This window comes from Salmo trutta, chromosome 6 (assembly GCF_901001165.1).
Source record: "Salmo trutta chromosome 6, fSalTru1.1, whole genome shotgun sequence".
NCBI lineage: Eukaryota > Metazoa > Chordata > Actinopteri > Salmoniformes > Salmonidae > Salmo > Salmo trutta.
The window spans coordinates 40218618-40231547 of record NC_042962.1 but is presented as its reverse complement, the minus strand read 5'-3'; the positions used below and the strand labels follow the sequence as shown (position 1 = coordinate 40231547).

The window sequence follows — 12930 nt, the reverse complement described above, 5'->3', positions numbered from 1 at the left end:
AGCCTCCAAGTGACACCAAAGCACAGTGGGGAAGCCTCTCTCGTTCCCTCGCTTGCTCTTTCCTACGACAATGTTAATCGCGCCAATAAGGCTATCCACACCAGTGCTTTGGGGCTTGCTGACAATCCAAAGGGATTGAATTGGGCAGAGTCGGGGGAACCTGGCTGGCCCTGGGTTCAACCACTTCCTATCTCAGGGGTTTTGGGTGTTAAGCGCCACAGTATGTCAGTAGTGACTCTGAGGGGGCCGATGTCCTATAATAAGCCTGAAAAAATCCATAATGCCAGGCATACACTAATAAATTTTTTTGCCACAAATTCATCACGTTTTTGCCGTCCCATACAAATTTCCATGATCGTGGTGAAATCTTATGAACTAGGGCTAGGATTAGTACGTTGGGACTCACGAAGTTTGAGCGTGTCAAGGACATACCAATGATGGCTGTTCCGTTCTCCAGACCCCTGTCGGTTGTCTGAGAATTTTCTGACATTTTGGTCGTACATCTTGTAGTATGTGCAGTACTACGATGCGATTGGGCAAGGACTGCTGACAATAGCCAATGAGTACTCAGCATGTGAGACCAACAATGATGGTGAAGAAGAAAGCAACAGCAACACACACATGGAAGATAGATTGGTGGAGCTGTGGCGAGAACGCAATGCCTTTTCAATGGGCAAGTTCATTTTACATGGCCTGGTGGCCTGGATGAGCGGAGTTTGCTCATTTTAGACCATTCCATTGGTCCTTAAGTGAAATCTCCACCCACCCGGGGCACCAATATTACATCTGCATCCTACCATGATAGAAACCAAAAAGATTATTTCATATTATCATTTTTATTTCATATTAAGTCCATATTCTGCTCCTCTGTCTCTTTTTTAATGTTTCTGCACATAATAATGTGCACACTAATAAACCAGCTCACTGTTTGCGTGTCAGAATTGTTTTCCTACGACAACCGAGAAACTCAGGGCAAGATCAACTAGGGAATCATTGTGTAATGTGAGCAACCTGGGGTTGAGTATGGACAGAATTAAATATTTGGGACAAGGAAATTGGCGCACGTCCAAGTTGTTAAGATTTTAGAAGCGTGTAGTGTATGCCTAGCATAAGGTTCATTCCTCAAGCAGTCTGAGAAGGCCAAATATAAACATCTAAAGACAATTGACAAGTACCATCCACATTAAAGCAGCTTGCGGGCCGCCTTTGGCCTACAGGCTTGTAGTTTGAGACCCCTGCTTTAAACACAAGGGAGAAACGAGTCCAAGTCCTCTAAACAGCATGTAGGAAGCACATATAAACCATGCTTTTTACGGAGCAAAAGCGCATTGCTCAAGTCCCACCAGACCTTACATATCCAATTATAACTGAAAAACATAAGACAACACTCCTAAGCCAAAGTTGACTCAATTACTATTTCCTCCAAGATGCAGAACTAGTCTTACAAACCTGAAAAAACATGGTCAGTTACTTTGACACCATATTTTCCTTCTAGTGAAAAGTGTGCAATGCTTTAAATGCTAAACAATAATTAAGTATAGGAGATTACTTGTACATTTATCTCTGTAGAAGACATAAATGGGTTAATCAATCATGTTGGGTGTTCATAGTTATTCATAGTAATATTAGGTCCCCAAATGCATTTCTCTCTATTTTAATATGTGTTAATTTGTTTTTATAATGCTGTGCTTGTTTATTTTGTTTTTTAAGCACTTTGAGATAATTTATTTGTACTGAAAAGCACTATACAGTATAAGTTAAATAAATGATTCTGATTATGACTTATCTCTGTTTGTATAGAAACACAATGTGAATCTATTAAAAAGGACAAACCGTTTATTAACACCTTTTCCACATAAGCACGTCCTTGCTCAATACAACATTAATTATGGCAGGCAAAAACACATCAAATATGCAACTAAATAATTGCAGATTGTTAATGCACATTTGCATGCATAGTCACCTAAAAATGCTGAAAGCATGCATTCCTGAAATCAATGAATAGTTAATTAGCCAGTGAATCAAAGTTATTTTAATTTAACCAATTTTTTTTGTGATAATGTGATTCTTTGAGAAATATAAAGTGGGCCGCTATTGTGCAGGAAGGAGTGGGAAATAATAACAAATACGGGCTGGTTGTTGTCCCTTTCCCTCTGCCCTTGTTCAACCACCCTGCAGATCTGAGACAATTGAGTTGGTGTAAGCAGTAGCTCTAGCTATTTTCTTCTATTTTGCTTACACTGATTTTAATCAGATCTAGCGAGGCTGCAAGGAAGGGAACAACTTTTTGGAATGAAATGCTGCCCAAAGCAAACTGGTAAAACACGCTGTATGCTTCCCGTCATAGACATGACCAGCACAACCATACACGAATTACGAATCACAACCCTACACAAGTCAACTCCATCAGAATCTAATGTTACTATACATACGGTATCATCTCTTTCCATTCACCAATTACTGTCATGAGTAGGTGGACCATTTACATGTAAGTGTCTTACATAACTTATACAATCCTACAGAACATTCAACACATCTCTAAGACTTAGAATCCCATTTTAGCACCACTTAGGCACCGTGATGGATCTGAATGATGCATCTTAAACTTAAAGCATCTCCTACTTTCCATTAATCCAAATCCCTCAGATGTGTAGAAAGGCCTTAGTCAGAGGCAGTCTGCAGTCTCAGCAGGAAGATACAGTGGCTTGCGAAAGTATTCACCCCCCTTGGAATTGTTCCTATTTTGTTGCCTTACAACCTGGAATTAAAATAGATTTTTGGATTAACCTGTTAGGGTATAGGGGGCAGTATTTTCACGGCTGGATAAAAAAATGTACCCGATTTAATCTGGTTACTAATCCTACCCAGTAACTACAATATGCATATACTTATTATATATGGATAGAAAACACCCTAAAGTTTCTAAAACTGTTTGAATGGTGTCTGTGAGTATAACAGAACTCATTTGGCAGGCAAAACCCTGAGACAAATTCTGACAGGAAGTGGATACCTGATTTGTTGAATTGACTTTAAGCCTATACCATTGAAAAACAAAGGGGCTGAGGAATGTTTTGGCACTTCCTATTGCTTCCACAAGATCTCCCCAGCCTTTACAAAGTGTTTTGAGTCTTCTACTCTGAGATCTGACTGAAGAAGAGCCTTGGAACGGTGATGGCCCATTAGACACCTTGCGCGCGAGTTGATGGTGGGTACTCTCATTCCGAAACGTTTTAAAAGAGAACCCAATGGTCCGCCTTGAATTTTATTCATGTTCTGGTTAAAAAAGGCCCTAATGATTTATGCGATATAACGTTTGACATGTTTGAACGAACGTAAATATATTTTTTCCGTTCGTGAAGTGAAGTCCGGCTGGCTTAGATCATGTGCTAACAACACGGAGGTTTTAGGACATAAATGATGAGCTTTTTTGAACAAAACTACATTCGTTATGGACCTGAGATTCTTTGGAAGTGACATCTGATGAAGAGAATCAAAGGTAATGGATTATTTACATAGTATTTTCGATTTTAGATCTCTCCAACATGGCGGTTAGTCTGTATCGCAATGAGTATTTTTCTGGGCGCAGTGCTCAGATTATTGCAAAGTGTGATTTCCCAGTAAGGTTAATTTTAAATCTGGCAAGTCCATTGCGTTCAAGAGATGTAAATCTATAATTCTTTGAATGACAATATAATATTTTACCAATGTTTTCTAATATGAATTAATTATTTTGTTGTCATGACTTGACTGCCGGTATTGGAGGGAAACGATTTCCTGAACATCAACGCCATAGTAAAACGCTGTTTTTAGATATAAATATGAACTTGATAGAACTAAAAATGCATGCATTGTCTAACATAATGTCCTAGGAGTGTCATCTGATGGAGATTGTAAAAGGTTAGTGCATAATTTTAGCTGATTTTATGGTTTTGGTGACGCCTGTCTTTGAATTGACAATACAGTACACACAGCTATTGTCAATGTACTCTCCTAACATAACCTAACATTATGCTTTCCCCGTAAAACCTTTTTGAAATCGGACAACGTGGTTAGATTAAGGAGATGTTTATCTTTCAAAGGGTGTCAGATAGTTGTATGTTTGAAAAACTTGATTTTTGACATTTATTAGGTTTCAAATTTGCCGCTCTTGACATGCACCTGCTGTTGATAGGGTGCGCCACGGGTGGCACGCTAACGTCCCAAATAGCCCCAAGAAGTTAAATCATTTGATTTACACAACATGCCTAACACTTTGAAGATGCACAATATTTTTTCTTGTGAAACAAACAAGAAATAAGACAAAAAAACAGAAAACTTGAGCGTGCACAACTATTCACCCCCTCAAAGTCAGTACTTTGTAGAGCCACCTTTTGCAGCAATTATAACTGCAAGTTTCTTGGGGTATGTATCTAAAAGCTTGGCACATCTAGCCACAGGGATTTTTGTCCATTCTTCAAGGCAAAACTGCTCCGCTGGTGTACAGCAATCTCTAAGTCATACCACAGATTCTCAATTGGATTGAGGACTGGACTTTGACTAGGCCATTCCAAGACATTTAAATGTTTCCCCTTAACTTCTTTGGGATAGGGGGCAGTATTTTCACGGCCGGATAAAAAACATACCCGATTTAATCTGGTTACTACTCCTGCCCAGAAACTAGAATATCCATATAATTAGTGGATTTGGATAGAAAACACTCTAAAGTTTCTAAAACTGTTTGAATGGTGTCTGTGAGTATAACAGAACTCATATGGCAGGCCAAAACCTGAGAAGATTCCAGGAAATGCCCTGTCTGACAATTTGTTGTCCTTCTGTTGTATCTCTATCAACATTACAGCATCTGTGCTGTAACGTGACACTTTCTAAGGCTTCCATTGGCTCTCTTAAGCCGCCAGAAAGTGGAATGGGGTGTCTGCTGTCGCTGGGCAAAGTATAGGAGCAGAGTTTGTAAGTGGTCAGCCTGGGGACAGTGAGACTGGAGATGCGCGGTCACGAGAACTCGCCAAGTTTTTCTTTCTCTCTTTGAATGAATACAACGTTGCCCGGTTCGAATATTATCGCTTTTTTTACGAGAAAAATAGCATAAAAATGTATTTTAAACAGCGTTTGACATGCTTCTAAGTAAGGTAATGGAATATTTTGACATTTTTTGTCACGAAATGCGCTCGGGCGTTACCCTTCGGATAGTGACCTGAACGCACGAACAAAACGGAGGTATTTGGATATAACTATGGATTATTTGGAACCAAAACAACATTTTTTGTTGAAGTAGAAGTCCTGGGAGTGCATTCTGCTGAAGAACAGCAAAGGTAATCCAATTTTTCTAATAGTAATTCTGAGTTTAGGTGACCCCGAAGTTGGCGGATGTCAAAATAGCTAGCCGTGATGGCCGAGCTATGTACTCAGAATATTGCAAAAAGTGCTTTCGCCAAAAACCTATTTTAAAATTGGACATAGCGATTGCATAAAGGAGTTCTGTATCTATAATTCTTAAAATAATTGTTATGTATTTTGTCAACGTTTATCATGAGTAATTTAGTAAACTCACCGGAAGTTTTCGGTGGGTATGCTAATTCTGAACATCACATGCTAATGTAAAAAGCTGTTTTTTGATATAAATATGAACTTGATTGAACAAAACATGCATGTATTGTATAACATAATGTCCTAGGAGTGTCATCTGATGAAGATCATCCGAGGTTAGTGCTGCATTTAGCTGTGGTTTTGGTTTTTGTGACATATATGCTTGCTTGGAAAATGGCTGTGTGATTATTTTTGTCTATGTACTCTCCTAACATAATCTAATGTTTTGCTTTCGCTGTAAAGCCTTTTTGAAATCGGACAATGTTGTTAGATTAACGAGAGTCTTATCTTTAAAATGGTGTAAAATAGTTGATTGTTTGAGAAAATTGAATTGTGGTATTTTAGTTGGTTTTGTATTTCGCGCCGTGCGATGCCATTGGCTGTTGGCTAGGGGTTCCGCAGACGGAACGGTGTTCCACTAGCGGAACGTCTGTCCTCAACAGGTTTTAAACCACCCACATGTTGCTTTAGCAGTATGCTTATTGTCATTGTCCTGCTGGAAGGTGAACCTCCATCCCAGTCTCAAATCTCTGGAAAACTGAAACAGGTTTCCCTTAAGAATTTCTCTGTGTCCCTGCCGATGAAAAACATCCCCACAGGAAAGCATGGTGGTGGCAACATCATGCTGTGGGGATGTTTTTGGTGTTCTCGGGGTGATGAGGTATTTTTCCTTGATTGCCAAAAAGCTACATTTTAGTCTCATCTGTCCAGAGTACCTTCTTCCAAATGTTTGGGGAGTCTCCCACATGCTTTTGGCGAACACCAAACGTGTTTGCTTATTTTTGTCTTGAAGCAATGGTTTCTTTCTGGCCACTCTTCCGTAAAGCCCAGCTCTGTGGAGTGTACGGCTTAAAGTGGTCCTATGGCCAGATACTCCAATCTCCGCTGTGGAGCTTTGCAGCTCCTTCAGGGTTATCTTTGGTCTCTTTGTTGCCTCTCTGATTAATGCCCACATTGGCTGGTCCATGAGTTTTGGTGGGTGGCCCTCTCTTGGCAGGTTTGTTGTGGTATTATATTCTTTCCATTTTTTAATAATGAATTTAATGGTGCTCCGTGGGATGTTCAAAGTTTTGGATATTTTTTTATAACCCAACCCTGATCTGTACTTCTCCACATCTTTGTCCCTGACATGTTTGGAGAGCTCCTTGGTCTTCATGGTGCCACTTGTTTGGTGGTGCCCCTTGCTTAGTGGTGTTGCAGACTCTGGGGCCTCTCAATCCAATTGAGAATCTGTGGTATGACTTAAAGATTGCTGTACACCAGCGGAACCCATCCAACTTGAAGGAGCTGGAGCAGTTTTGCCTTGAAGAATGGGCAAAAATCCCATTGGCTAGATGTGCCTAGCTTACAGAAACATACCCCACGAACTTTCAGCTGTAATTGCTGCAAAAGGTGGCTCTACAAAGTATGGACTTTGGGGGGGTGAATAGTTATGCACGCTCAAGTTTTCAGTTTTTTTGTCTTATTTCTTGTTTGTTTCACAAGGAAAAATACTTTGCATCTTCAAAGTGGTAGGCATTTTGTGTAAATCAAATGATACAAAGCCCCCAAAAATCTATTTCAATTCCAGGTTGTAAGGCAAAAAAATAGGAAATATGCCAAGGGGGAGAATACTTTCGCAAGACACTGTATATACTGAGATCATGTGACACTTAGATTGCACACAAGTGGACTTTATTTAACTAATTATGTGAATTCTGAAGTTAGTTGGTTGCACCAGATCTTATTTAGAGGCTTCATAGCAAAGGGGGTGTATACAAATGCACCCACCACTTTTCCGTTCTACATTTTTATTTATTTTTTAAACAAGTTATATTTTAAATTTCACTTCACCAATTTGGACTATTTTGTGTATGTCCATTACATGAAATCACCAAAAAATCTATTTAAATTACAGGTTGTAATACAACAAAATAGGAAAAACGCCAAGGGGGATGAACACTTTTGCAAGGTACTGTATCACCCACCCACCGACCAGACAGTCACATGCACGCACGCACGCACACACACAAACAAACACACACACACACACTGTAGACTCCATTACACCTCCTTGTAACTCAGCACAATGTCAGTCTAGCTACACGCTGCCTTGTTAGGCTCTTCCCTTCCTTTGCGTTGGCTGAGAGACAGCACGTAGGCACACTGACAACTCTCCCACACTATCCATCTTTCTCCCTCTGTCCCTCTCTCCTCTTTCACTCTCTTTATCTCTCGCTCTCCCTAACCCCTCTCTCTCTTTCCATCTTTCCCAAGCTCTATCACTCTTTCCATCCATTCTGCTGTGCTAGAGTCATCAGTCCTATCTTGCATTTATTAATTATTCATGCTGTTTCAAATTAAACTCCAGTTCCATGGAATGAAAGTGGAGGTAAATAGTAATAGCTGTGGTTTTGTAATGGCATGCTCAATGAATCCTGAACACAGATAAGCACACACTGTAACCTAGATTTAGACACTCCGTACAAACACATAGCCTTGTATTCCCCCTCTTTCACATATACAGATTTTTTCACGTACACATGTATGTGTACACACGCCACAAACGCTGCTTACAAGCAATCTTACAAGCAAAAATTAAAGCAGGAAGCACCAGTGACTAGATCAATAAAAAAGTGGTCAGATGAAGCAGATGCTAAGCTACAGGACTGTTTTGCTAGCACAGACTGGAATATGTTCCGGGATTCCTCCGATGGCATTGAGGAGTAACCCACATCAGTCATTGGCTTCATCATTAAGTGCATCGGTGACTTCGTCCCCACAGTGACCGTACGCACATACCCCAACCAGAAGCCATTGATTACAGGGAGCATCCGCATTGAGCTAAAGGCTAGAGCTGCCGCTTTCAAGGAGCGGGACTCTAACCTGGAAGCTTATAAGAAATCCCGCTATGCCATCCGAAGAAACATCAAACAGGCAAAGCTTCAATACAGGACTAAGATTGAATTGTACTACACCGCCTCTGACGCTCGTCGGATGTGGCAGGGCTTGCAAACCATTACAGACTAGGAAGAAAGCACAGCTGAGAGCTGCCCAGTGACACAAGCCTTCCAGACAAGCTAAACTACTTCTATGCTCGCTTCGAGGCAAATAACACTGAAACATGCATGAGAGCACTAGCTGTTCTGGAAAACAGTGTGATCACGCTCTCCGCAGCCAATGTGAGTAAGACCTTTAAAAAGGTCAACATTCACAAGGCCGCAGGTCCGGACAGATTACCAGGACGTGTACTGTGAGCATGCACTGACCAACTGGCAAGTGTTTTCACCGACATTTTCAACCTCTCCCTGTCCGAGTCTGTAATACCAACATGTTTCAAGCAGACCAACATAGTGCCTGTGCCCAAGAACACTAAGGTAACCTGCCGAAATGACTACCAACCCGTAGCACTCATGTCTGCAGCCATGAAGTGCTTTGAAAGGCTGGTCATGGCTCACATCAACACCGTTATCCCAGAAACCCTAGACCCACTACAATTTGCATAACGCCCCAACAGATCCACAGATGATGCAATCTCTATTGCTCTCTACACTGCCCTTTCCGACCTGAACAAAAGGAACACTTATGTGAGAATACTATTCATTGACTACAGCTCAGAGTTCAACACCATAGCGCCCTCAAAGCATATCAATAAGCTAAGGACCCTGGGACTAAACACCTCCCTCTGCAACTGGATCCTGGACTTCCTGACGGGCCGCCCACAGGTGGTGAGGGTAGGTAATAACTCATCTGTTATGCTGATCCTCAACATAGGGGTCCCTCAGGGCTGTTCACTCAGTCCCCTCTTGTGTCCTCCCTGTTCACTCATGACTGCACAGCCAGGCACAACTCCAACACCATCATTACATTTGCCGATGACACAACAGTGGTAGGCCTGATCACCGACAACGACGAGACAGCTTATAGGGAGGAGGTCAGAGACCTGGCCGTGTGGTGCCAGGACAACAACCTCTCCCTCAATGTGATCAAGACAAAGCAGATGATTGTGGACTACAGAAAAAAGAGGACCGAGCACGCTCCCATTCTCATCGACGGGGCTGCAGTGGAGCAGGTTGAGAGCTTCAAGTTCCTTGGTGTCCACATCACCAACAAACTAACATGGTCCAAGCACGCCAGGACAGCCGTGAAGAGGGCATGACAAAACGCATTCCCCCTCAGGAGACTGAAAAGATTTGGCATGGGTCCTCAGATCCTCAAAAGTTTCTACAGCTGCACCATTGAGAGCATCCTGAATTGCTGCATCACTGCCTGGTATGGCAACTGCTTGGCCTCCGACCGCAAGGCACTACAGAGGGTAGTGTGAACGGCCCAGTACATCACTGGGGCCAAGCTTCCTGCCATCCAGGACCTCTACACCAGGTGTTGTCAGAGGACAGCCCTAAAAATTGTCAAAGACTCCAGCCACCCTAGTCATAGACTGTTCTCTCTGCTACCGCACGGCAAGCGGTACCGGAATGCCAAGTCTAGGTCCAAGAGGCTTCTTAACAGCTTCTACCCCCAAGCCATTAGACTCCTGAACATCTAGTCAAATGGCTACCCAGACTATTTGCATTGCTCCCCCCTTCTTTACACACCTGCTACTCTCTGTTGTCATCTATGCATAGTCACTTTAATAACTATCTACATGTACCTCAACTAACCGGTGCCTCCGCACATTGACTCTGTGTCGGTACCCCCGTATATAGTCTCGCTGTTGTTATTTTACTGCTGCACTGTAATTACTTGTTACTTTTATCTCTTATTCTTATCCGTATATTTTTTAAACTGCATTGTTGGTTAGGGGCTCGTAAGTAAGCATTTCACTGTAAGGTCAACACCTGTTGTATTCGGCGCATGTGACTAATACAGTTTGATTTGACACACATGCACGAACATGCAAACACCAACACGTGCGTGCATACACACCAAACATACCACATACAAGTTCACATGAAAAACAAACTTTGCCAAGTATATTTCTGCATAATGAAGAGTGAGCATTAAGTGATTTACATATTTTGACAGTAGGGAGTGTCCGGGTGAGATATAAACTGCCTTTGCATGCGTCTCAATAGTCTAAATTGCAATTATATGTAAAGTTTGGACAGGTGAAAATAAATATGTCAGAAACAAAATGGAGGATTAACTTTCACCTATACAATTCTTCCAGATCAGAATGTATGAGGGAAAAGGTAGTAGAAAGAATTGAGATACACTCTGAGTGAGTGAGGGAGCGAGGGAGTGAGTGAGTAAGCAAGTGAGTGAGTGAGCAGGTGAACAATCACTTGCGACTAACTGCCTGACTGACTGACAATGTCACATCACACATTCTATGACACAAGGTCAGTCTTCACAATTCAAAGGTCCACTCACAGGTATGCGGCCTTGCCCTCCTCCATCTCCTTGCTCTTGCCGCTGGTGGTCGTCTTCTTGCTGCAGAGCTTGCGTGTGATACACATGAGCAGGCCGCACTGGCGCAGGAAGTAGCAGCTGACGTCCACCACCACGAGGACCAGGAGGAAGCCGACCAGGCCCAGGCCCACCACAGGCCCCAACCCCAGGCCGCTGAACAGGGAGTCTGCTGGATGGAGGCCGGACAGAGGGAGAGTACTGTCACTCAATGAGTTACAGAGAAAGTGTAAGTGACACACATCTTATTAACATAACCCTTACCACCCACAGAGTCCAAGGCCCCTGAACAGGGAGTCTGCTGGATGGAGGCCTGACAGAGAGAGAGTATTGTCACTCAACAAGTTATATACCGAGTCACCACCGCCCCCAGACCCAAACTGCTGAACAGGGAGTCTGCTAAGATGGGAGAAACGGAGAGAGAGCCCTGTGGGAAGCTGCTATAGACCTCCAAGTGCCAACAGTCAGTATGTGCTTGATAATGCATGTGATTTCAACAGAGTGGTATATTTGTTGGGTGATTGAAATATTGACTGGCTTTCATCAAGCTGCCAACTCAAGAAAAAGCTTCAAACTGGAACCCAATGCCTGCAACCTGGTTCAGGTTATCAGTCAACCTACCAGAGTAGTTACAAACAGCACAGAAATTATATAATCAACATGTATTGATCACACCTTTACTGATGCTACAGAATTGTGCTTTAAAACAGTATACAAATCCATCAGATGTGGTGATCACAACAGAGTAGCCATATCTAGGAAAACCAAAGATCCAAAGGCTGGGCCTAATAGAGTGTGTAATAGGTAATACAATACGTTTTGTATTGATTCCTATGTTGTTGATGTAAAAAATATTTGTTGGTCTGTGGTGTGTAATTAGGAGCAACCAGGAAACCTCACGTGACACCAGTTACTAATACTCATGCAGCCAAGTGTTGATGTGAGCCATGTCGGACCAAAAACGTTATAACAAACCGAGGTGAGTAAGGGTTCACTCATTTTTCGAGAACTTCCGGAAGTTAATGGTGGGATGTGAACGATGGTAGACCCCCTTCAACATGCATACTATAAACAGACCAAACTCATCTTGTCTTGTCTTATTATCTTTTGTTGATGCGAAAAAAACAAACATGGCGGCGCGCACAAACTACCTATCGTCGGATTACTTTCGATTTCTAGAAAGTGTTTTACTCAATTATTTAGATCAATTGTGAGCTCACCCGTGATGTAATTAATTATACATAGTAATTGCTATTAGCTAATTCATATTGTAGTTTATGTCAGCCGAGAGTTAGAAAATATGACCGCTTGTGTTATGTCAATCTTTCCTCAGTTAGTGCTAGGCCAAATGTAGCCTACATTTTTCCGGTTTGGATGGTTGTGTTATGCTGTAGCTACTTCTGTGAATGTCGGAACATTGCATCCAAAAAAAAACTTCTCACATTCTGGACATAACTTTGTAAGGACTGTGTTTGTGTAAATAGTTTCTGAAAAAAGTGTGGCCAGCTCAAATGCTGATTGTTGCATCATTCGGAACTGGCCGTTCTAAATAAGCATTCTAAATAAGAGAATATGAATAAGAATATGTTAACAAAGAGCTGCCGCAGGTTTCAGAATGGGTGGAAGGGAATAAGTTAGTCCTAAACATTTTAAAAACTAAAAGCATTGTATTAGGGACAAATCATTCACTAAACCATGAACCTCAACTAAATCTTGTAATGAATAATGTGTAAATTGAGCAAGTTGATGTGACTAAACTGCTTGGAGTAACCCTGGATTATAAACTGACATGGTCAAAACATGTTGACATAAAGCACTGCTCTGCCTTCTTAACAACACTATCAACAAGGCAGGTCCTACAGGCCCTTGTTTTGTCACACCTGGACTACTGTTCAGTTGTGTGGTCAGGTGCCACAAAGAGGGCATTTACAATTGGCTCAGAACAGGGCAGCATGGCTG

At 41.9% G+C, this 12930-nt stretch overlaps 1 protein-coding gene across 3 annotated transcripts in view; it reads right to left on the bottom strand.

Moving 5' to 3' along the window:
- Nucleotides 1–12930, bottom strand: part of LOC115195911 (neural cell adhesion molecule 2) — a 446035-nt gene that overhangs the window by 6060 nt on the left and 427045 nt on the right. For 2 of the 3 annotated variants that reach the window (XM_029756255.1, XM_029756257.1), the window contains exon 15: nucleotides 10936–11143. In XM_029756255.1, coding sequence (XP_029612115.1) covers nucleotides 10936–11143 — 208 coding nt within the window. The remainder of the gene's footprint in view (nucleotides 1–10935; nucleotides 11144–12930) is intronic. The other variant, XM_029756256.1, reaches the window with a different exon arrangement.